General features: G+C 39.5%; 1 protein-coding gene across 2 annotated transcripts in view; it reads left to right on the top strand.

The window, feature by feature from the left end:
* The window catches only part of e (nonribosomal peptide synthetase ebony), a 79,753-nt gene extending 54,267 nt beyond the window's left edge, over positions 1-25,486 (top strand). The window contains exons 2-17 of one of the 2 annotated variants that reach the window (XM_069506851.1): positions 8,360-8,487; positions 10,648-10,795; positions 11,472-11,605; positions 12,475-12,651; positions 12,878-13,104; positions 13,980-14,256; positions 14,892-15,059; positions 15,882-16,040; positions 16,740-16,879; positions 16,969-17,059; positions 17,617-17,829; positions 18,557-18,698; positions 19,282-19,424; positions 19,807-19,953; positions 21,187-21,344; positions 22,312-25,486. In XM_069506851.1, the coding sequence (XP_069362952.1) occupies positions 8,367-8,487; positions 10,648-10,795; positions 11,472-11,605; positions 12,475-12,651; positions 12,878-13,104; positions 13,980-14,256; positions 14,892-15,059; positions 15,882-16,040; positions 16,740-16,879; positions 16,969-17,059; positions 17,617-17,829; positions 18,557-18,698; positions 19,282-19,424; positions 19,807-19,953; positions 21,187-21,344; positions 22,312-22,452 (2,586 nt within the window). In that variant the 5' untranslated portion in view covers positions 8,360-8,366 and the 3' untranslated portion in view covers positions 22,453-25,486. The remainder of the gene's footprint in view (positions 1-8,359; positions 8,488-10,647; positions 10,796-11,471; positions 11,606-12,474; positions 12,652-12,877; positions 13,105-13,979; positions 14,257-14,891; positions 15,060-15,881; positions 16,041-16,739; positions 16,880-16,968; positions 17,060-17,616; positions 17,830-18,556; positions 18,699-19,281; positions 19,425-19,806; positions 19,954-21,186; positions 21,345-22,311) is intronic. The other variant, XM_034981483.2, reaches the window with a different exon arrangement.
* Positions 25,487-26,708: the final 1,222 nt, after the last annotated feature.

Raw genomic sequence — 26,708 nt, 5'->3', positions numbered from 1 at the left:
TTTAATCCACTGCGTTTATAAACACTGTTTGCGGAATCGATTTTGTCATTGTCAGAATCGTTTTCGATGTGTGACGACGTCTTACACGCTGGGTGAAAAATGCCTGTTTGTGCCGTTAGTGAGTGCAAGAACAAATCAAACACATCAAATTTACAAAAAGATGGAATTTCATTTCATAAGTAAGTATTTTTGGTGTAATAAACGCTTTCTATAAATTAAATTACATAAATTATTATAATAAAATAACAATCGAGAACTTTACCGATTCAGTAATTGAGTACGTAATAATTCGGTAGAAACGAGTCACACTCCTCACGAGCTATATTTTGTTTTTTCTAAACAATTGCAACCCTCGATACATACAAATTAGGTTAAAATTTGAATACGCGTGAACAGCATGAAATTACGTAGTAGTACGATAGTGATTGCGGTTCGATTATCGATATCGATGAAAACATTTTCTTTATTATTAACGACTAAATTACCGTCTTCAAGTCAAGTAAAGAATAGTTATTATTAATTACCACAATTTTTTCGCTACCTATACTTGTAATAAAACTGATCGATTTCTGTGATTTCACGTACTTAATACATTTAAAAAAAATTAAAGCAACGCAATTTTAGTGATAGGCGCGAAATGTATAAAATTTATGTATTAAATCGCCAAGAATGTACATAACATTAACCTAATGGTAAATAATGACGTGTTAAAAATAGAAGAGGCCACCGTGTGTGTTTACTAATTTATTTTCATAGTATCATATCTGTCTTATGGAATTTTGCTGTGGGGTAAAAGCGGCAGGTATTGAGAAAATTTTTGCATTGCTAATTTGTAAGGGCAATACGTGTTATGTTTAATAACTTACATTTAATTTTTTTGGACAAAGAGTACACCATATTGGAATTACCATGTAAACCCAATGTGCAATAAATAAATGATTGATTGGAAAGAAAAAAACATTTTATTGATTGATATACCTACTAATTATGTTTGGTAGGCTTTTGCGCGGTCAGGTTTATTTTGTATAATATAATAATATAAGTCATTAATAAGCACATTTTCATTATCGAAATTTTAAATGAAAATTTCGTTATATAAAAAAATACAAAAGATTAAAAATGATATAAAATAAGTAAAAAAGTATGTGCATATTTTTTAAATAAATATTTTTCTTATTTTTACGTTGCATTATTAGTTTTTGGGATAATTACCTATTAAGTGAGGTGAATGTATGCAAGAATACGCTACGCTGACCAAACACTGGTTTTAAGTAATAAAATACGAGTAATAAATTCTTACTTCTACTTTTGTTTCTGAAAAACTATCGATATATTTTAAAATATCGATACGGTAGCATCGCAAATCAATTTGACTGTCTTACACTCGTAATGTCTTTGTATGTTGATGTATATAACTTATTAGTGTGCGTAAAATGTAGTAGTGTTGAAGATTTAGATATGTGTGTGTTAATAATGACACAAAACTTTGTTGAGTGAGTGTGTCAAGTTGTCTATGTAGTCTTTCCTCGTCCCGCACCAAAAGTGACAGAAATTTTTACTCGTAATATTAGGCGCGTTACAAGTCCATAGGTTAAATCGTCCAAGGGTGAGACGTAAAATCTTGTACTACGGGTACTGCATGCCAAATTTCAGCACGATCCGTCCTGTAGTTTGTTTGAGCTGTGCGTTGATAGATCTGGTCAGTCACCTTTTCCTTTTATATATTTAGACTAGCTTATGATGGCGACTTCGTCCGCGTGGACTAGGCAAATTTCAAACCCCTGTTTTACCCCATTAGGGATTTCATTTTCAAAAATTCATTCTTAGCGGACGTCTACGTCATAATAGCTATCTGCATGCCTCAGCACGATCCGTTCAATAGTTTGAGTTGTGCGTTGATAGTCACTCAGTCAGTCAGTCAGTCAGCCACCTTTTCATTTTATCATCAGGCACGACTTGAGTACGGTCTACGGAACCCTAAAAATAACAATTAAAATGTATTTTGTAGAACCGAGGACACATAAACCCAGTTTATAAGTATAATGGATAATATAATTACGTACACGCAATAATAAAATAATTGTATTTGTACTTTATATTAGCCCTTTTTATTTGTCACAGTTTAGAGGCCATCTTTAAAGAGTTTAAACCGTAATGACTGTATTAGATTGAGTTAATCGTTTTATTTTAATAACGCACGCGAAGTCCTAGAAATATTGTTATGAATTACAATTAAGAAAAAGAGATAATTTCATTGTCCCACGCGAGTTCGTCAATTAGGTATTTATAGTTATTATATTTATTATTATTTGCAACAAAAATAGACACTAACTTAATCTTGCAACGTCAAACACTATAATATATAAAGGACAAAGTTACACTAAAAATCGGGAAATAAAATTACGTAAAAAAAAAACTAAAAAACCCGACTGCTATTATTATGACCTTATAAATTTCTATGCAAAGCTTGTTTTTTGCTTTTCAGTTACCACTTACATTAGCGTTCGGGTTTTTAGCTTTTTTAATTACGTAATTTTTTCCTCATGTGTCACACTGTGACTCAAGAGGAAATCCTATCCCGACTCACGCGAGTGTGACTCAACGGGAACAACCCAAATAAATCTGTAGAATTTTCCAGTTAGAATAATCTTGTATACTTGCTGTTAACTATTGGGATAAAAGTATAATTGCTAAAATAATAAATAATATCTTAATTTTTGTCACACATTCATTTTACATTGATAACTTATTACAAACTTATTTACTTCATTTGAACTTATGATTTACAGTAACAAATGGAAACGATGATCCTGTAGATGAATGAACTGTGTTGCAGTTATCATACAATATGAATATTATTAGGTGGCTATTCTATTTATTATTTATTATTCTTTATATCTTAGAAGAGAAACTTCTATGGACAAATAATAAACAGATACGTACCGTTTAAATTGGAATGTAGCTAATAAATAATGAAATAATTAGCAACAATGCAGTGGCCAATCAAATTGACACATATGGTAAACGTTATTATTAATTTACAGCAGAACATGATTCATGATGATGTTTATTGCATCAGAATGATCCCATCTTTACATACAGACACTTGTTATGGAATGTATTGCAAAAAGCAAACAAAGAATTAAGTATAGGTACTAGTTATTATTAATACAAACATTATTTGTCTCAATCATATCATATTTTAAAAAAATGTTTGCAAAACATAACTTTAAAAAAAAACAGAAAAATAAAACAACAGAAACAAAAAACAAATGATAATATGTGTCCCTCTAGCTGCTAGCAGCGGGGTACGTCGTAGCTGCTGACAGTGGTCAGGCCTCTAGAGTTAGGAAGCGTCTCACACCCAAACGCGGATCCTCTCCGTCGCCGAAGGACGGGGCGCAGACGTCATGCGCACGATTGCCGCCTGCCGCCTTAGCGAGAGCTCCGGGCGACCTATCAGCTGTCGCCCGTTGAGACCCAGGGTCGGCAGACGCACTAGTGCGCCTCGGACGTGCAGTGACCTGATGTAAAGGTCCCGGTGGAGGGTCTGCCTCGGTGGACGTCGCTGGCTGGGCGCGGTAGAAATGCTTCGGTGTTCCCGTGACCCAGTCGCCAGCGCAGTGCAGAAGCGCCGTTGGGTTTTAGTGGGTATCCCGGTTGCCTATCGGCTGGCGAGTCCCACATACCCTGCCCGTTCGCCGGAGGGATGCGTAATTATGCATTTCCCAACGATAAAAAAAAAGACTGATGAAGCTTCTCACAATGATATTGTTTTATACTCTCATTTATTTAAATAATTATCTCATTGCTATTATATTTTTAACAAATGTTTGCGAAAATACCATAACAGATATGACAAAAAATAAAATAACAGGGACCACAAATTACTTTTTATGAGAGAGTTTATGAAACATCTTTGTCTATAAAATGTTTAAAATAAGCAGGTTGGGGCTATAGGAATGTTGATAATCGGACAGTCAGTCAGTATATTATCTATGAAACGTTCACGCAAGTCTCGCTGCCAAAATTTCAACTCAATCACAAACATTAAATTATAGTGTAGGTATGTGGATTGATAGGTACAAAATACTAACTCGTGAGATACTAGGACATAATTTATAATGATTACAATTTATAATAATAGTAATAATTGACGAGGAAGTTTTATTTCCTTAATCGTTGTTTAATTTTTAATATTATCATTAATATATAGCTAGTTGAGAGGTAGCTGAGTTGAATCTAGAGTCGGCAGCTCCACATCATCATCATCATGATCAACCCATCACTGGGTCACTACTTTGAGAACATTATGGAGAACTCTCAGGCATGCAGGTTTCCTCACCATGTTTTCCTTCACCGTTTTAAATCTTGATTTAATACGGTGAGGAACTTGATATTTAATTAGTTAAAATGCACATAGCTCAGAAAAGTTAGCTCGTGTAAGTAAGTTAGCCCGGGATCGCTCCCCTGATTTCCAGAATAACAGGCGGACGTCTCACAGCCCTCAATCCTAATACTTAATCTTAATACTACCTACAATTTATTCAATACCCTCAATAGCTCAACCGGTATAGGAGTGGACTGAAAACCGAAAGGTCGACGGTTCAAATCCCGACCGTTGCACTATTGTCGTACCTACTCCTAGCACAAGCCTGACGCTTAATTGGAGAGGAAAGGGGAATATTAGTCATATAATATGGCTAATATTCTTTAAAAAAAAATTAATTGACGTACCTTGGCCAAACCGCCTTGGTCGACTGGGAATTTATTTCCCTTTAAATCAAATATCAGCATCGCGTCTGGGAAGATGGAAGATTAACTCGGTAGTACAAGTACCTATAGTACGCAACAGGTCGAGATGGCAATCGGGGAGGGAACGCCCCGCGCACCCGCACGGCCCCCGCGCTAACCCGAAGCGGGCGAGCACGGGTGACAAGCGGGTGTGCGGGGCGTCCCCCCGCCTCATACCCATTTTCCATCTCGATTTCTTTCATTGTTGTCGACTGGGCATTTCCCTTTAAATCATAATAGAGCCTCAATAGCTCAACGGGTAAAGGAGTGGACTGAAAACCGAAAGGTCGCGACGACGACCCGCCCGTTGCACTATTGTCGTACCTACTCCTAGCACAAGCTTGACGCTTAGTTGGAGAGGAGAGGAGAATATTAGTCATTTAACATGGCTAATATCTCCATCTCAAATATATATAAAAGGAAAAGGTGACTGACTGACTGATCTATCAACGCACAGCTCAAACTACTGGACGGATCGGGCTGAAATTTGGCATGCAGATAGCTATTATGACGTAGGCATCCACTAAAAAAGGATTTTTGAAAATTCAACTCCTAAGGGGGTGAAATAGGGATTTGAAATTTTGTAGTCCATGCGGACGAAGTCGCGAGCATAAGCTAGTTTTTTCTAAAAAGAAAAAGAAAAAAAAAGATAATAAACATCACCGCGTCTGGGAGATGGCAGATTACCTCGGTAGTACAACTAGTGTTATAACTACTAATAGAACGCCTTGCCGGGTCCGTCGGTGAATGGCTATTAAGCAATTGGCTAGATTGGCCCTCAATAGACGCGGCGCTCGGACCTGGCCTGCATACAATGAACATTCCGATGATGCATTGTGCATGATGTATGATGATTTTCATCTTACCCTTTTTCATTTCATTTTCACAATAGCTGATGCCCTTGCCTTCGTCCGCGTGGAATTAGGTTTTTTGAAATCCCGTGGGAACTCTTTGATTTTTCGGAATAAAAAGTAGCCTATGTCACTCTCCAGATCTTTATCTACCCATGCAAAAAAATCACGTCAGTCCGTTGCACCGTTGCGACGTGGCTGAAGGACAAACCAACAAACGAACACTCTATGTGTGCAAATCCATAAGGGTACTGATTCTGCACATCTTTCATTTTCATAAGGGTTCCGTAATCTATTACTAAGTCTCCGCTGTCCGTCCATCCGTCCGTCCATCTGTCTGTCAGCTGCTATATCTCGTGAACCGTAATAGGTAGAGAGTTGAAATTTTCACAGAATATGTATTTCTACTGCCGCAATAACAACAAATAATAATAATTTCAAAATGGTCGTACCTACCTAATGAAAATAAAAAAAGTGTTACTTCTTTGTACGATGGCACCGGACTGGAACCCTTCATGTGTGAGTCTGATGTTTTGTCTTTTGTTTTGTATTGCCTTACCCGTGGGATTATCCTGAAATTCTTTCTTGGCAGGTCTTTTCAGAGCTTGTTTATAATATGCTGATGGACACATCTATTATTTTGAACGCACACAAAGTTAATTGCTTCCTCATTCCTATGTAAGGTTTTTTGGCTATGAAGCTGTTCCGGCTTCTAAGTTACAAAGAGTGAACAGGCATCTTTTATTTAATTGCGAGGTCTGATTGCCGTCAAGCGTAAGTCTAAGTAATTAATTCTGACTATCTTGGAAGTCTTGAGTCTTATCTGCCATTCTCAAACAGTTTTAACACACTACACTCACCATACTTAGTAGTTTATTTTATTAGTCATAGTTAATATTATTAGATAAACTTCTTTCATGTCTTTTTTGTATTTCATCGACTTATTGATGTAATGTATTTTTATTTTGTAACATATTTTTGTGAATATTGTGTTAACTTGTAAATGGCGACTACATTAAGTAAGTAGGTAGGTATGTTCTGAATAAGTATTTTTTAATGTATTAGTGTAAGTAGCCGAATGTTAACCTAATAAATAAAATAAAATAAAATAAGTACCTATACTACGCGACAGGTCATCACTTTTGGTCGCGTACCTACTGTAAGTAGGTACGTCATGTCCTCAATCTCCAGGGTCCACTTGTTCTTTATCGCTTTCAAGTCTCAATATAGATTTGAAGGATTCTCACGCGAAGTAGGTAACAGTCGACTGGGGTTCCCACGCTGCACTTACCTTTACATACCTACACGGTCTCCACTCCAAAACACGTCTGCCCTAGTAACCGTCCGAATTACGACAGACCCTGACCTTCCCATTTTCACGTTTTGACTGCCACCGAACTCGCGATTTGATCCTGAATCGACTTTATCTATATATATAAAAGGAAAAGGTGACTGACTGACTGACTGACTGACTGAATGACTGACTGACTGACTGACTGACTGACTGATCTATCAACGCACAGCTCAAACTACTGGACGGGTCGGGCTGAAATTTGGCATGCAGATAGCTATTATGACCTAGGCATCCGCTAAGAAAGGATTTTTGAAAATTCAACTCCTAAGGGGGTGAAATAGGGTTTTGAAATTTTGTAGTCCACGCGGACGAAGTCGCGAGCATAAGCTAGTCTAAATATATAAAAGGGTGACTGACTGACTGACTGACTGACTGACTGATCTATCAACGCACAGCTCAAACTACTGGACGGATCGGGCTGAAATTTGGCATGCAGATAGCTATTATGACGTAGACATCCGCTAAGAAAGGATTTTTCAAAATACAATCCCTAAGGGGGTGTAATAGGAGTTTGAAATTTGTGTAGTCCACGCAGACGAAGTCGCGAGCATAAACTAGTGTCAAATATTAGGCTATATCGTTCAGTCTGGCTATGAAAAATAGGGCTACATTAGGGCTATCTGCGTCAAATGTACTAATTAATTGACGCCTGCCAGAGACGTCAACACCTCGACGTTTTGTTAGAAGTTCCGTATGTCGTGAACTATGATACTTTTGGTTACTCCCGTTTCCACGACGGACTCTATTCTGATTATATCCCAACAGATTTAGAAGAATCATCATCATCACCAACAACAAAAAGTTACCTAACAACCCATCGCTCACTACTGAGCACGGGTGTCCTCTCAGAATAAGAAGGATTTGGCCATCGTAAAACTGCAGTAGCCATAGTCTACCACGCCAAGTACAGTACGCAGCAGAAATAATGAACATCGACCTTTATAAGGAGATAGCGGATTTGTAGAGCATTGTCTCTATCATTGAGACAAAACGTCATATAGGTATGAGTGACAGAAACAACGCTCTACAAAGCCAAAATGTCATTCTAAAGGCCGATGTACATTATTTTCTGCCGCATACTGTACGGATTGACACACACCCTTGAGCACATTATGGAGAACTCGTAGGCATGCAGGTCTCCTCACGATGTTTTCTTTTACCCTTATAACAACTCATATTTAATTGATTTACAATTAAAATGCATATAACTACGAAAAGATGCATACTGCGTGCCTGGAATCGAAGCTCGGACCCACCGAATAGGAAGCCGACTTTTTAACCACTGGGCTATCACCACTTTGAACAGTATATACTAACCCCTTAGAATAACAACTCTAAGCCATTTTCTTTTCTTGTTCAGATAGACCATGGGTTCACTGCCGCGCGTGTCGGTGGTGACGGGCGCGCGCGTACCCGTGCCGGCCGCGCCGCTCACCGAGCACCTGGCACGAATGGGCGGCGTCGACAGAACTGCGCTCATTTACTCAGGTTAGACCAATGCTTACATACATTGTGCGAGTGCACCAGGAAGGCAGCTGTTTGGGAGAATTGGAAAGTGGACAGTCAAGTAGGTATGCCACAACATTAAAATTACAACAATTAACGCTCTGTCAAGTGTATCACGTAGGTACCTATTAAAACAAGAAAACTTAGACTGAAGGTATTATAGTACGCGACAGATGAAGATGACAATCGGCGAAGGAACACCCTGCACACCTCTACAGCCCCCGCGCTAACCCAGTGTGGGCGAGCGCGGGTGACGTGTGGGTGTACAAGTGGTGTACAAGGCGTCGTCCGCCACATACCCAGATTTCCATCTCAACCTGTCGCGGACTATACAGTATACACCTATTTCAATATGACTGTTCCTCCATAATCTAGCATCAACCCTAGTTATGCTTTGCCATAGTCTGGTGAAAGTAGTCTTTGACTCGCTCCAGCAATGCACGGGTAACGAGGCTGCAATGGCTTGTATAGTACGGTATAATAACATTGTAAATTGAAAAATTAAAAAGAGCAACCGCCGAGTGTCTTGCTGGTTCTTCTCGGTAGGAACGGCATTCCAAACCAGTGGTAATAAATTAAAACTACCTGACTATTCATAAGTACTTGTAAAAAGTTTACATGAATAAAAAACATATTCTATTCTATTCTATTCTAAAGGTAATGAGAATGCACGGATTCAGCCCTCAAAAAAGGTTGTGGGCACAGCCACCCGAAAATCGGCCAGTGCTCGGTGCGAGTCGGAGTATGAATTCGCTCATGATCGATATAGTGCATTACATAATATTATCCAGGGGCCCCACCGCGGTTGTTTGACTTGACAGCTACAATGTCACGATCGCAATCATCTCTGATTGGTTAATGCTCGCTCACTATTGGCTACAATGCATTGTTGCAACAAGAATTGCACAAATTCAGCCAATCAGAACAATTGAGATTGTAATAATGATTGATGCAGGTTTTAGACAATCGCCCTACAGGTTCACTTCAAATGTGACTATTTTCTTTTGGGAAAAGTCATTTAGCGCTCCGCTACGATTGCTATTTGAAACCAATAGGAGTATCGAACTGAGATGGGTTGGGTGGTTGGGTATCATGATCAACCCATTACCAGCCCACTACTGAGAATAGGTCTCCTCCCAGAATGAGAAGGGTTTAAGCCATAGTCTGCCACGCTGGCCCAGTCTGACAGACTTCACTCAACTTTGAGAACATTATGGAGAACTCTCGGGCATGCAGGTTTTTTCACGATGGTATACGTATAGTATACCTACTGTATCGAATTACAATATTTATTATTCCCTGGATTAAGTCTATGTTTGCGAACCTGATAGCATAAATTTTATGGTGGTTGGTTGGTTTTCTTTCAAGCAGTTTCAGTTTTTTCGCAAATACTGCGAGGAGTTACAAACACTCACAAATATTATAGTTAACACTTACAAGGTTCAAGAACGTGGAGAAAATTTCAATAGTATAGTAGATATTGTTGTAGGGCAAAAATTTCCTCCCTAGCGCAGTAGTGAGCGCTGTGGTCTTATTAGTGAGAGGTCCCGGGTTCGACCCCTGGCAGGGGTTTGCAATTTTATAATTTCCTGGTCTGGTCTGGTGGGAGGCTTTGGTCGTAGCTAGTTACCACCCTACCGGCAAAACCTGCCGCCAAGCGATTTAGCGTTTCGGTACGATGCCGTGTAGAAGCTAAAGGGCATGGGCTTAATAAAAAAAACTGCTATAACCCTTCCAGGTTAGCCCGCTTCCATCTTAGACTGCATCATCACTTACCACTAGGTAAGATTGCAGTCAAGGGCTAACTTGTGCAGTACGCGCAGAAAGTATTGTACATCGGCCTTTAGAAGGACATTTCAGCTTTGTAGAGCGTTGTCTCTATGTCACTCATACCTATATGACATTTTGTCGGTCTCAATGACAGGGACAACGCTCTACAAATCTGTCATCTCCTTTTAAATGTCTATGTAGGTACATTACTTTCTGCAGCGCAGTGTACCTGAATAATAATAAAAAATAAGCTTGTTGGTGGATAAAAGTATGTAACCAATTACAAACATCAGGGGCACGGCAGTGTCCCCGCCAAGACAAGCCAAACGAAAGGACGGGGCATTACGTACCTTTTCTCTCTGTGTCCTGTAGATGAAACGTGCAACGTACGAATGAGCTATGCAGAGCTGGAAGGGCGCACGAATGCTATGGCGAGGGCTGTGGCGGCCCACGCTCGTCCCACCGGCCCCAATAGAGACCAGGACTATGTCATCGCTGTATGCATGCAGCCTAAGCATAAGTAAGGAAGCTTTAGCTCTTTTATATCTGTAGGTAAGGTATATATAAAATTCAAAGTCCTGACTGACTGACTTATATCAACGCACAGCCTAAACCGCTGGTCCTAGAGACATGACATTTTGAGGGTGTGTTCTTTGTAAAGAGTAGGTATCCACTAAGAAAGGATTTTTCGAAATTCGACCCCTAAGTGGGTTAAATAGGGATTCAAAATTTATGTAGTCCACGCGGACGAAGTCGCGAGCATAAGCAAGTCTTTAATACACAATTGTAATTTTTTGTTGTCTCAAATAAATAAAAATATATATTTAGGTAAGTACTTACCTACTTATATTTTTTTACTATACAAATATTTATAATTAATTTCTAAAAAAAAATTGCCCAAGCATATCTTTGGTTTTTTTCTACATGGCCAGGGTTCCAAACTTCAAAACTTCAAGTATTCGAATAGGTATTCAAAACTCAAAAGATTTTGTTTCAACTACCTACACACTTTCTGAATATCCCAGTACACTTTTTGAATAGGTACCAACAGTAAAAAAATTGTGATATTTTTTACGGCATGTAAAACTACTACTTACCTACGAGGTTTCCAAACGCGCCATGGTGTGAAACGAAGCTTACTGATATTGAGTAAAAATTTCCTTAGGTATGTTATAGGTAAATAAACATTTTTACAGCACAGTCATAGCCCTGTTGTCGACTTGGAAAGCTGGTGCAGCGTACGTTCCGATGGAACCGAGCTTCCCACAAGGAAGAATCACGCACATCTTGAAAGACGCCGAACCATCACTCATCATATATGACGACACTGGTAAGGTGTTCTAAATAATGGATGAAGTTGCTTACCCAGGCAATCTAGCCTGGGTAAGCAACTAGTCTAAGTCTGTAGTCTAAGTCTAAGAGTGTGGTGAATAGAGCACACTCTGATTTTGCTTAGACTTAAGTCAGAGTTAAAACGAGACAGAGCTATATCTCTCGCATAAATCTGTCTCGTTTTAACTCAATCTTAAGTCTGAGCAAAGTTAAAGTGCGCTCTATAGATCTCAGCCTAAGGTCACCCTTAGACTGAGATCAATAGAGCACACTCTGATTTTGCTTAGACTTAAGTCAGAGTTAAAACGAGACAGAGCTATATCTCTCGCAAAAATCTGTCTCCGTTTTAACTCAATCTTAAGTCTGAGCAAAGTCAAAGTGCGCTCTATAGATCTCAGCCTCAGCCTTAGTTACCTAGTACCTACTTACCCAAGCAATCTCGCCTGGGTAATCAACTAGTCTAACTGTAACTGAATAAAGTGACCCAACTTTCCGTGTCCTATAAGGCCTTAGTCTTCGTACCTCGGAAAGTACATACAATTTTATCCCGGGAAATCAGAGTTGCGACAGGATTTTTAAAAACCTAAATCCACGCGGACGAAGTCGCTACTAATATTAAAAACATCTAATTGTTGGTGCTAAGCAATCAGGCCATTGAGCAAGGTAAGTGCTCTTAGGGATGGCGCATTTTCAGTGTCGTTGCCGGATGAAAAAACTTTTAAATTTTGCCTGTGACAATAAGCTTCTTACTGTATCTTCACGCCGCAAGATGTGAACAAATTACAACAATGCAATCTGAACAATCCATCTTCCATGGTAGTCGTCATGGTGAAAGGTTAATGGCAAAGTTACCTACATTATTTTCAGCAAACCCATCCATGTTCGCCGGTAGTGGAGTTCCAGCGATATCCTTCGAAGAGTTGTCTTTGGAAGCCAGTGCCTTACCAGCGGACCGGCTTAACGATGAAGAAGTCCTGGTAAAGACGGACGCTGATTCAATCGCCATTATTCTGTATACTTCTGGAAGTACAGGGATACCAAAAGGTCAGATGCTTACTAGAAATTCAAATCCAAACATATTTTATTTTATTCAGTAGGTAAGTATAGTACGCTACAGGTTTTAGATGGCAATCACAATCAGGGTATGAGGCGGGGGGACGCACCGCACATCCGCACGTCACCCTAAATTTACTTGAAACCACCTATTTCCATTTTTACGGAGTTAATGCGTTTTTAAGTAATTAAAATAACATTTATAATTTAATTGCAGGAGTACGCCTTCCATACTCAGCGATTTGCAATCGCCTCTGGTGGCAGTTCCGTACCTTCCCCTACACGGACACGGAAAGCACATGTGTATGGAAAACGGCACTTACATTCGTCGATTCAGTGTGTGAGATCTGGGGCCCTCTGCTACATGGACGGTCTCTGTTGATACTGTCACGAGAAACTACCAGGGACCCTCAGAAGTTGGTACGGGTTTTGGCTGAGTATCAGGTAAGCTCTTTTGATATGCAAGCTGGTTTCAGGTAAAAGAGCTTTTGACAGTCACTCTGGCAGAGTGGTTAGCGATGTGGTCTAAGGGAGTGGGGTGGGAGGGTTTGGATTCGACTTGCAGCAAGGTCAATTTGGGAATCTATAATTTCTAAACTACGAGTGTCTCCGGTTTAGCTTCGATCGTGGCTACACATCACCCTTGGCAAGGCCATTTCTCCAAGCGATATGATGACGTGTGTATGGAAATCAATTAGGGGTACAGGTTTCAGATTCACTTACCACTGGATCCTGTTCGTGCTGGCTGTTATAATTGTGGTCAAGAGCGCACTTTGCAATTGTGCATTTTTAAATATATATCTCTTTATAATGCTCCGGAGTGAAACATGTTGACACTCAACGTATGTTTTACTCCGAGGCATTCTACTAGAAAGTTACTGACTTCTTCTATTCAACAATGAGCTGAAAGCTTAATTTGCTATAATCCGCTGAAACTGATAAAATCAATATGGTGCAACATGCAGCATGCGACATGCACCCCCCCCCCCCCTCTACCACTGCTAAACATGCAGAAAAAACCAGCCACCAGGCAAGCAATACGCACCACCACCATGCAGCACCACACAAATCCCAAAACACACTCGACGCACGTTTCGCCCCAACTCCAGAGCATATCCCCAGGAGATGTAGACCTTACAATCCACAATTGCACTTTGCAGATTTTATCTGTTTCAGCAGATTATAGCAAATTAAGCTTTTAGTTCATTATATATCATGGATTTCCGCAAACTAACGCCTGCTTCTATACAACATCTTCTATTTAACGTAGCCAAGAGCAGTTACAGTATAGATACAATCAGTCTAATTTTATTTTTCAGATCAAACGGCTGGTCCTTGTACCAACTCTCCTCCGTTCAATTCTGATGTACCTTTCCCTGACACCATCCGAAAGGCCTCTTCAATATCTCAAGCTATGGATCTGTTCCGGCGAGACCCTCGGCAAAGACCTAGCATCTCAGTTCTTCCAATACTTTACTGACCAGAACGGGTATAAGCTAGCTAACTTCTACGGAAGTACTGAAGTTATGGGAGACGTGACGTATTTCGTGCTTGAAAAGGTTGCACAGCTGGATATGTTCCCATCTATTCCAATAGGTAAGTTCTTACATTTAGGTATCTACTAGTTGATGCCCGCGACTTCGTCCGCGTGGAATTAGGTTTTTCAAAAATCTCGAACTCTTTGATTGATTTTTAAAAAGTAGCCTATGTCACTATCCAGGTCTTTATCTATCTATAGGTACCCATGCAAAAAATCACGTCGATCCGTTGCACCGTTGCGACGTGATTGAAGGACAAATTAATAAACCAACAAACCAACAAACAAACACACTTACGCATTTATAATATTTAGGTATCTATGCTAAATAACTTCAGGCTTGAAGAAATCAAACATTGTTGTGTTTTAAAGTTTCAAAAACTTTATTCAAAAACTTAATTTTTAGCAGGTACCTATAATTTGATATTGATTCCTCCAAATTATTTACCTGACTTTATAAGTATTATAGCCCGGCCTTCAAACTTTGTGAAATAAACATTGTTAGCGAAACTCTCAAATACATCAAACATTTCGAGATTTCGCTACAAAGTTCAACACTATTTTGACCTACCTAAGTAATTCTTAAGTTAGTTGAGATCAATGCAGTAGGACGATTGTAAATCTATGGTCAGGGCTCAGGATACTAGAATCATAAAAACTGCGAACTATACCTAATCACTTAAAATTTTCACAGGCGCACCTTTAGACAATTGTGCAGTATACCTCCTAGATGAAGAAATGAACCCATCCAGGGAGTCAGAACCTGGTGAAGTGTGGGTGGCTGGGCGGAATTTGGCAAGAGGATACGTAGGAGGACAGGCGCCCGAGAAGTTCTGTGACAACCCACACGCCGCCCATCCTGGTAAATATAGCTTTAGAAAGTCTGCCATCTCATCTGACCAATATATACCTTCTGACCGATCTTATATGACGGTGTAATATAGATCATTCATCATAGAAAACTGGTCATTAGGCTGGTGATAGTGCGACGCAACCTGGAAACCGTTTTCATCTTCAAGTGTAGGACTTTGGGTCTTCTAACGCGTGGATCAATTTCTGGGACACGACGTTAATAAAATTCTTCGTGTCTGAAATCCAAGTCTCAAAACCAAGCATCGCAAAAACGTCATCATCATGATAAACCCGTCGCCGGCTCAATACTGAGCACGGATCTCTTCTCAGAATAAGAAGGGTTAAGCCAGTCTAACACGCTGGCCAAGTGCGGATTAGCAGACTTCACACACCGTTGAGAACACTATGAAGAACTCCCAGGCCTAGGCATGCAGGTTTCCTAGTGATGTATACTTAATCGCTTAGGTTAGGCGCCATCACCACGGGAGAGGGAACTGCAACGAGTCCGACCTACTATCGTCGGGGATAGTATCGCACTGTGGAGATTGGTCTATAAGAATTGTACCTATTTATCCAATTTGGTGGCACGGCGAGACTACATGAGTAGATGAGACTATCGCCCCAATTCTCTTGTCCGTGGAGATGGGGCCTATAACGCACATAACTTCGAAAACTTAAAGGTGCGTTCTCAGGATCGAACGCCGGACCCCGGGACTAGAAGACCACCGTCTTAACCATGGCTTAATCACCGCTCGCGCAAATGTAGAATACTAATAAGGTACCTACTGATTTTATTAACAAACCCAAGTTTCATAATATTATTTTTGTTTAGATTTCAGCCGCTTATACCGCACGGGAGACTTCGGCATCCTCCAGAAGGGAATGATTCTGTTTGCTGGCAGAACAGATTCGCAAGTCAAGATTAGAGGACACCGGGTAGATCTGTTAGAAGTTGAGCGAGCTGTCAACAGCGTACAGGGAGTTGAAAAAGGTAGGTTATCTAAACCTACCTATATTTATCAAAATTTAATTTCATGTAGGACAACTAGTGTCTCTTATGATACGTCTGTGACTCTATCATTGGTTTAGAATGCAGATTTTACTGAGAAGAGCCAGCAAGAAACTCAGCAGTTGCTCTTTTTAAATCGTAAAAAATTACAATATGTAACAAAACAACTAAGTATATCATCTTGTGGGTTCAGCCGGTTGCTTCCACGCAACTTACGTGAATCTTTTACGTTATTAATTGTAAACTACATTTGGATTCTAAGAAAGCTACATCCGATTTGTCAGTATGACGACATGCAAAAGATAGAATCCAGACGCAAAAGACGTTCTTAAAAACTCAAGACAACTGTGAAAAATCTTATAACCCGACGATATCCATAATTACAACCTACAGTCAGAGACAACTAAAGTCGCAGCCTGTTTACCAATGCACTTCAAAAATCCAGTTTGCTGCGACCTACGATTGCAAAGTCGTTGTCGGTCTCAACGACAGAGACATTGCTCTACAAATTTGCTATCTCCTTCTAAAGGTCGATGTACATTACTTTCGGCCGCGTACTGTAATTTCATTGATAATTCTAGTAAAGCGGGCAATTCAGCAGAAACTGTCCTGCTGGATTTTAGTCTTCATTGCCGATTAATAATCTCTCGTCTGTTTTTAATAAGTAACGCATTTCCTTAGGTGTCGTCCTTTGCTATGGTCTAACGTCTGGCAACCCAGAAATCCTGGCTTTTGTAACAGCTAAGCCAGATGCCAGGCTAGCCGGTCACCATATCGAGGCTGCCTTGAAGAACTCCCTTACACAGTATATGATACCACAGGTAAGATAAGACATATTTAGACTGCAAAATATTGAGAACTTAAACTTACTAATAATTAAAGCTGTGATTTAAATTTTTTTATATTTCAGGTAACCATAATAGACAAAATACCTCTGCTCGTTAACGGTAAAGTGGACAGACAAGGATTACTGAAAATGTATGAAAACACAAATAATAATGGTAAGAAGGAAGATTATTCTACCTACCCATTTCAATCGAAATGCTTTTTTCCACGCACATGAAAACTGTGGAATCAACTCCCTTCGGCGGTGTTCCCACTAGATTACTACATGGGGCGGACCAAATGATTCCTGAAAGGCCGGCAATGCATTGGCGGTTCCTCTGATGCTGCAAATGTTCATGGGCGGCGGTAATCACTTAACATCAGGTGACCTGTCTGCTCGTTTGCTCGCCAAAGTTTAATAAAACCACTCTCGTAGTGAGCTAAGACATTTATTTGATCGAATTAAATTCGATATAATATACAACTGTAGGTACATCCCTGGTTGAAAACTTTAGAACCTCGATAGCTCAACGGTTAAAGGAGTGGACTGAAAACCGAACGGTCACCGGTTCAAATTCCACCCGTTGCACTATTGTCGTACCTACTCCTAGCACAACCTTACGCTTAATTTGAGGGGAAAGGGGAATATTAGTCAGCATGATAAACTTGGCCAATTCTTTAAAAAAAAACTTGATTATATGGATTCGCTTTCATGTGTTTTTTTATTTAACAGATGACGACGCAATACCACTAGATATAGACTACTCAGGAGTGAGTCCCAAGGATGCAGAAGCCGCGCGTGTCCTCTTTGAAACCGTTGGTGAAGTCCTGGGCAGGGCGGTGCGAGGAGTTCTGTCCGTGAGAGCCGGATTTTACGAGTTAGGAGGCAACTCTCTTAACTCCATTTACACTATTACTAGGCTGAGGGACAAGGGATATTATATTGGTAAGTACCTAGTCTAAAGTCTCTTTCATTTATTTTATAGAATAATTCTTTTTAATTCAAAATGTTTATGAAGTAATTTCGAGTCGTCAAGTGAATCTGAACCAGTCGGTTCTGAATGTCCTTCCTGCAGAGTAGGAGCGCGGGGTGATTCGCTAATTCAGTGTCTAGCACTCAATCTTAGCCACCAATCTCATTTGACATTGGTTTGTTCTACATTGCTGCTGCACTGAGTGATATTAAAATAGTTTTCGTAGAAAACCTTCAATGGATTAAAAATAAATGTCAAATGAGCTTCGTGGCTATCATTCAGTGTCAGACACTGAGTTAGCAAATCAGTAGGCAGAAGAAACTCGGAAATTGCAAGATCGTCATTAGGTATACAAGATGTGCTTGTTGCTTGGCATTGATACTTGACAGATACGATACCAGATCCAAGGTCTAGGTTGGAACGCGTGCTTTGTTCTGAGAAGTCGGGTATCTCTGGGTTCATCAAAAAATTGGAAGGTAATGCTGCTACAGAAATGTCGGAATTATGCAATTTGTCTGAGGTATTATGAGAGGGCAAAGAAAGTGCATAGTCACAGGTGCCTTCCTTTCCAATCCCTTAGTCAATCGCCATCTTTTTCCATCATCATAGCACTTAATAATTTTGGTACCTATGTACCTTTAAAAATCTGCGATCCCAAAATTTCCTAGCATTTCTCAACTATAATATCTTCTCTTTCAGAAATAAGCGATTTCCTAGGCGCATCAAACTTGGGCGACGTCTTAGCACATTTGACCACTAATCCAGATGGAACGAGAGAAAATGATGATACCAAGTTCACAGCACGGCCTATGCGACACGAGCATAAGGAACCGGTCATTGAGTAAGTATTTGGTTGTTACCTTTCGGGAGCTGACTTGCTTAGACTAACATTCTAAATAAATAGGCTAAAGTTACTAAAAAGAAGTGCAGAGAATGATGGAAGTTAGAAACACGATATAGCAAATATCTTATATAAGAATCCTGTGGGTCGATTCCGAAAAATCTGCGTCAATCATTATTACAATCACGATTGTTGTAATTTGCTGAATTCATACGATTCTTGTTGCAACAATACATTGTAGCCAATAGTGAGCGAGCGTCAACCAATAAGAGGCGATTGCGATCGTAATATTGTAGCTGTCTTTCTACCGCAATCGAGCTGTTGATTTCCAGTTTGAATGTGACTATTGGTGCTCATAAAACTCACTGTACCTAACTATTTAGATTTTAGTTCCTCGAATGTTGAGTGCTGCTGGTTAGCAGTATAGGTATTCTTCGACGTTAGTTGTTTATCCTTCTCCCTAATCCCTCTTTTTACAGACTCTAATTATCTAGACATATCTAGACTCCTCGCTAGAAGTTGGACGTGAGATGGGTGTGAACAATAATTTCAATTGTTTCAAGGATGATTTTATTGTTTCAAGGATGATCGTCTCTTCGTTCTACGAAAAGGCGGAGTTGGAACAGTTCCTGAAACACGAGATCGCAGTTCGTGACTACGCGCACTGCATCGATGAATGCTGGGAGCCACTACTGGCTGCTGACCTTAGCGTCGTATTAGAAGATTGTGAGTAAAGGCATTTGAGACGAAAGAAAATTGTTCTGTTACTATTAAAGGCGTAATAACTCTTACTCTCGTTAGGGAGTTAAAACTAAAAGAACCAATTGCATGCCTGTCTACTAAATCCATCACTTACACTTACCCATGCGTAGTTGGTATTACTAGAAATCCTCCAATAAATCACAGCCCAGTCAGTAGATTCTCGGTAGCTACTTCCAGATATTTTTTAAATTTCCCGGTATAAAAATGCCCGAATCCTTAACGATGATCGAAACATTCTGTAGTTTCTAACTGTTTCTAATAACAGACTAACAATAGTTACCTACCGTCCGATAACCGATTGTAACTAATATTCCCGAAACGAATACTTTTTCATTTCGTTTCTCAGCATCTGGAGCCCCAGTTGCAGTGGCGCTAAACTTTGACGCTCGCGATGAACCAGAAATCGAATTGACCGGAGGGTTGGCGAAGATTATGACATTCTTGGAGTATATCGAGGGCTCTGTGAGGGATACTATGCTGCCTGAAGGAAAAGGTAAGATTCATCATCATCATGATCAACCCATCCCCGACTCACTACAGAGCACAGGTCTCCTCTCAGAGTGAGTGTTTTGGCCATAGTCGCCTTGTGCGAATTGGTAGACTTGACACACCTTTGAGAACATTATGGAGAACGCACAATATTTAATTACCTACTTAAAACGCACATACCTAACTCTGAAAAGAGAGGTGCAATGCCTGTGTGGCACCCAATACTCAAATCCACAGCGATGCGGCGCTGCAACGCACGGAAAACGCATCGTGTGGCTTCAGTCTAAGTAACTGTTGCAACATGCCAAAAAAAGGTTAAATTAACTTTCATTCCACGTTTACCTCTAATAGCATATAGATATATACCTTTTTTTTCGGGTTGTGCCATCACATAGTTTATTCCGGCGCTCCTTGTGCTTGAGGTGTTTTTAAACGACTTCAATAAAAGGAGGAGGTTCTCAATTCGACTGTATGTTTTTTTTAATTTTATTTTTGTATGTTTGCTAAGCGATTTCTCCGCCAAATATAAACTGATTTTGACGATTCTTTTTCAGTTTGGTAGGACATACTTGAGAGGTCTATTTTATTTCGGTGAAGATCTGATGAATATCTTCGGAGATAGAGAACAGAACTCCTCAGTGGATAAGAGTAAATTGTTCGCGATCAGGGTAATAGCTTAGTAAACAGTAGGTTTTTAACCAGGCATATCATATTTTAGTACAATAGGGCCACAAAAAAATGTGAAATAAAGTTTTCAAAAAAAAACCGACTTCAATAACCACGAACACTAAAAAGTAAAAAATAATTGGGTAATAAATTAAATTATTTTTTACTTTTTAGTGTTCGTGGTTATTGACGTCGGTTTTTATTTATTTTTTGAAAATTTTGACTCTACTGCTCAAGTATTGAGGCGCCGGGATAACCTAATCCGTAGGTTTAACTGGTAATGTGTAGCACAGCTTTAAAAAATAAACGTTTTTTCTTTCTTTCTTTATAATCCATACTAATATTATAAATGCGAAAGTGTGTCTGTCTGTCTGTCTGCTAGCCTATCACGGCTCATCCGTTCAACCGATTTTGACGAAATTTGGTACAGAGATAGCTTACATCCCGGGGACGGACATAGGCTACTTTTTATTCCGAAAAATCAGAGTTCCCATGGGATTTTTAAAAAACCTAAATCCACGCGGAAGAAATCCCGGGCATCGTCTAGTACAAAATAAAATTGTGTTTTCAGGTGCAATTCTACACTCGTTCATGATGGCGACAGATGCCTCAATGTCACCAAGGGACAACGTGTTAGCGATCCAGGCTCTCGAAGTGGCTACAGAGAGGGTAGCGCGACAGAGGCGTTTCCGAGGAGTCTTCACCACTAATACCAGTCCTTTGACACAGGTAATCTAATTACATACCTACCCGTCTCATATAACTTCGCATGGAAAGGATTATTGAACAAACAAAATGGCACCGACTCATTGGTGCTTATGCACCAATGTAACCTCAGTGACGTCTGGATTTCAAACGGGTCGTTCATCTAAGAGGTGGCGCTGATTTATTTGGTTTCTAAACCGTGAAAAATGTTGTTTGCTTGACCATATCTTGTCATTTATATCGACGTACCTACCTTATTTCTTAACTAGTTTAATATGTCCCGTGACTTCGTACGCGTGGACACACCATTTTCAAACCCCTATTTTAACTCCTTAGGGGTTGAATTTTCAAAAATCCTTTCTTAGCGGTTGTCTATGTCAAAATAGCTATCTGCATGCCAAAGTTCAATAAATTTAGACCAATCCGTCCAGTAGTTTGAGCTGTACGTGGATAGATTAGTTAGTCAGTCATCTTTTCCTTTTATACCGGGTGTAACCAGCACGCTAGCAAAAACTTAGCGTTATTGTTATACTACCTAAACACAATCCAATACCTACCAATAACCATTTGCATCATTTTGTAGATTTAGTGATTTAGTATTTTTCAACCCCGCAATGTATAGCGTACAAAACTCGGGTCAATGCCCCGCCTACGACGTGGCATTGACTTCGAATGGCCTACTTACGCAGTGTTTGTTGACCTCTAGCGTCAGTTAGATGTTTTATTTGCAATATATCGTGAACTACAACATATAGGATTTTTTTTGGGTATTATCAGATTCTGGGGTAAAGCCCATATTCCGCGATTAAAATTACATGAATGACCTGATTTATTTTTCCTCAAATTTTTCTAATCTTAAAGTTGTCTGGTTGAGATGGCTACTTAACGATAAGGCCGCCTTTTAAATACTACCTACTTCTGTTTGTGCGTTACTGTCCTTTATTATTTTTTCCTCTAATTTTTGTGGTACAATTCTATGTCTTATTTGCAGCAATTGGGCACAGACGTGCTAAGCTTTCAGACTCTCCTCGACTACCAAATAAACCAGTACGTGGATGCTAATGGGGACCGCGTCTTCGGGCGAGCACCAGACGATATGAGAGCCGTTGTGTGTTGGAAACCAGTCGATTAGTCGAAATTAATAACCTGTTGGAAACCAGTCGATTATTCGGAACTAATAACCTGTTGGAAATCAATCCATTAGTCGGAACTAATAATCTGTTGGAAACCACTCAATAAGTCGGAACTAATAACTTGTTATTGATTTGAAAAATGTAAGTTTTTTAGCCAAAATATCTATAAGGATATTGATAAGTTGAGCCATTCTAAACGTGCGAACTGAGTCTGATCATTATGATCATATGGTTGTGAAAATGCTACAGAAGCCGTTATCGATAAAGGGATTCAGTCGCAGATAGCTGGGTCGACGAGGTAGCGCCATTTTGTTAGTATTATTTTCTTCTTCGTCTTCCTCGCCCTTTATAATCCTGTATCCGACTACCTACCGACAAATCCTTTTTTACTGTTACACACAACACCAGAGCATCAGGTACCAGTTCCATAAGGCATGTAAGTGCAAGCGAGAGGTCCGATGAAAATGATTTATGACCCAGTTCGCACGTTCTTAATGGCCCAACTGTAATAACCTGTTGGAAACCTGTATAGTTAAAGCAAACCAGTGTAGTTATTTAAAAGTGTATGTTTTGTGGCCAAAATACCTACTTATCTAAGGCGCCATCGCCATCTCCACGGACGAGAGAAACGCGGCGATAGTCTCGCCGTGCCACCAAATTCGATATAAGTCCCGCCAATTGCTAATACGCGTAGCCGTCATTTTTGTGACGTCAGCACTAGACTGAAGTTTAGAGCTGATGGTATATTTTTACTTAAATATACGTCAAAATGACGTCATTTCGATGTTAATGAGACATGGTTCGAGCGCAATAGCAATTTGCGGGACTTATAAAACTCTTATAGGCCAATCTCGACACGGCGAGTCTGCACTGTAGTCTTATTAGTGGGAGGTCTCGGCCTCGATTCCTGGTAGGGGTTTAAAATTTTATAATTTCTGGTCTGGTGGGGAGGCTTTGGCCGTGGCTAGTTACCACCCTACCGGCAAAGCCGTGCCGTCAAGTGATTTAGCGTTCCAGTACGATGCCGTGTAAAACTAAACTGCCATATCCCTTCTGGGTTAGCCCGCTTCCATCTTAGACTGCATCATCAATTCATCACTTACTACCCTGTGCGATTCCCTCGTCTGTGGAGATGACGCCTTAGGATATTGTACTAGGCTAAGTTTTTGGCACATATTTAAACACTCGAATCGAAAATGTTGACATTAATCAGTCCCTCTCAGTTACACACTATACTTAAGCATAGAGTATGAGTGAGACGGAATAATTAGCACCACTTCGTTTCGTTTCGTTTCTTCTTTATTGGCAGTTGATACGAGTTATACATACGGAGAAGAAAATACAGTTTATTTAGAGCCGATTTCACCAACGTTAAGTGACGTTTAACCTAGGAAGAAATTGGGCGTAGTGACAGTTTATTGTTAAAACCTGCCAAAATATCGAATTCACTCTCGGATAAGATTTATTTTACGTTGGTGAAATCGGTCCTTAGACAGAGTTTTAAATAAAAACTAGCCATACGAAAAATTATGATTTCGAATCTCTCAGATTTTTCCAAAATTCACAATTCAGTGGAATGAAGGCTGTGGATGCAAACCGTGTAGACTTGATATTAGTATTAATGTTGATCTAAATCTAGATTTAATCATTAATTAATTGCACCTAATAGGATTTAGCTTTAAATGAATAAAAACACGCCTAGTTTTTCTTGTGGTATTTTGATCAGTGATATTTAAATTATATGTTATGTAGGTAAAGTGACAGACCCGTAACAGTACGATAGAAAGAATGGTAATAAAATACTAGGGCCCCTACTCAGTATGATATACTTGGGCCCTCAACTCTAAGGGGCCTCGCGTTCTTCAAAGTACCTCAGGGCCCCTGTCTTAAAAATTACCAAGAAAAAATATCTAATTGATTTCTCGCGTTACGTCACTGTCGTGATTGTTATAAAGATATAATCTCTGTTAAAAAAATGACAAAATGTTAAAAAAATATAAAGTTTCTTAGGTATTTAGTATTTGAAAAGCCTAGTAATAAGTTAGAGAAAAAAGAGTTATGAGAAAAAAGTTCAGTACAGAAGATCTAAGTGTTAACTTCATAATGATTTTAGTAAAAAAATGAATTTCACTACTTTTAGTACCTATCTAGGGTTTTAGCTATTAGGATTTCCCATATAATGTTAACAACATTTTGTTTATGGCTGTATTATCACTATTTATACCTAAGCTGTTAAAGTAATTAGTTTTAGATGAAGCAAAAACTTTGAAAAAAAAACGATTGTGATAATTTTTTTGTTAAAACTTTAGCTTGTAGTACAAATTAGTGTAAGTAGGCATTAGTTTAGTTTGTAAGGCTGCCATTTCACCATAGATCGGCGACTAAGAAAATTGAAGACATCCCTGTGGACTGCGTCAGTGGTTTTACAGATTTTAAAATAATTGTAGGTACTCGCCTATGCAGTTGCATTGCATTGTAAGATACATCCCTGGTAGAAAGGCAGCCTTATTCTACAGTAGCCGGCAGTTACATCAACCTTTAGAAAGATTTTGACTTTGGAGAGCGTTGTTTAGTCACTCACTCACAATATTTCCTGCCGGGTGCAGTACATACACATCTAGTTCTATATGTTACCAGTTAAAGTAAAACTTCCTAAACTTTCAATCATAGTATTTGGTTGAAAAAATATTCTTAGGTCAGTATAATTGAAATTATTTAACTTATTAAAGTTATAACTTATAAGTGACTCATAATAATATTTTGTTTACTGCACTGCACACAAAAGCAATTCGAAAAAGCATAGGCAAGCTATTCAAAATACTTACATAAGGCTGCGATTACATAATGTATAAAAAGATGCGTTACGCCTTTCGACCACCACGCCAATGTGGCTTTAGCCTTACTCCATGGATTATTACCGAATTTATGTATACGGTTAGATCTCTATGACCAAAAGTGCATTCGTTTTGCAAAAAAAAATGTTAAATTTTATTTATCTCTGCATAAATTGTTTAATAAAGATTTGTAAAACCATTTCTTTTTCTTTTAATTTAAGTACTTTCTATTTTTTTTAAATTGGGTTTCGTACCTCAAAAGGATAAAAGCAACCCTTATAGGATCACTTCGTTGTCTGTCTATCGTGTCTGCCAAGAATCCTATAGGGTACTTCCCGTTAACCTAGAATCATGAAATTTGGCAGGTAGGTCTTATAGCACACGTAAGGGGAAAATAAAAAAAAATTAAAATGCGTTCATGAACAAATAATATTATATAATACTATACATTTTCAACTTTCAAAGTAAGATTAATACCAAGTGGGGGGTATCATAATAATATGAAAGGGCTTAGCTTGTACATTCTAAACCAGATTTTTATTTATTTTTATGCATTATAATTTGATTTATCGTGCAAAATGTCGAACAAATACGACTGTATACGGAACCCTCGGTGCACGAGTCTGACTCGCACTTGGCCGATTTTTTTAAATGATATAAGTACTAGTGCTTGGCTGCAATCAGTTACAGATGTATTTCACGAAGACTGTTTAGCTATGTTTGTGTGAGTGCACACGATACATTGTTATAGTGTGCGTGGCGATCAGTTTCGACCGTGACGCAGTTTAGGTTACGCACACCAATGCGTCGCTTATCGTTGCACTCATTACTACAACCAAGGCTGAGCGGTCATCGTGAAATAGAACATCTATACCAAGTGATGATACAGCCTAAAGTGCCCCGTAAACGGTCAAACATTGCCAAACACGTAGTTTGTTTGACAAACGCAGCCGTACACCTTCAAGCATGTTTGATAAACAAATTTGCCAAAAGCGCTTTATTCACCATCCATCTTGCTGTACGTCCCGCCAAGGCCATGCACGATGCACGATGCAAAAAGACCGTGAATAGGCTTGCTGTACGTCGATAATTATTATTAATTGTTTGCTGGATGTGCTGGATGAATTTTGCATCCAGCGAGCGCCCCCACCACCGCCCGCGTCGTGCAGATAGACAGTGAATAGCGCGGACGTACAGCAGAGTCGTCCTGCGTCGTGCATGCTTGATGGCTAATAGACTTGCTGTACAGCAGATTTTACCATTTAGAGGTTGTTTCGTAACGTGAGTGCTCTCTCTCTCTCGTTTAAATATTCTCTTGCTTGATGCGTGCACGATGGTTTGTATGCTACATCCAGCACCGTGGCATTGAGCTGACGTACAGCCGGGATGGATGGTGAATAAGACGGTAAACACATAGTTTG

Source organism: Maniola hyperantus, chromosome 24, assembly GCF_902806685.2.
Source record: "Maniola hyperantus chromosome 24, iAphHyp1.2, whole genome shotgun sequence".
In the NCBI taxonomy this organism is placed as follows: domain Eukaryota; kingdom Metazoa; phylum Arthropoda; class Insecta; order Lepidoptera; family Nymphalidae; genus Maniola; species Maniola hyperantus.
Note: the sequence above shows the minus strand (reverse complement) of the source record. Positions and strands in the feature narration are given on the sequence as shown.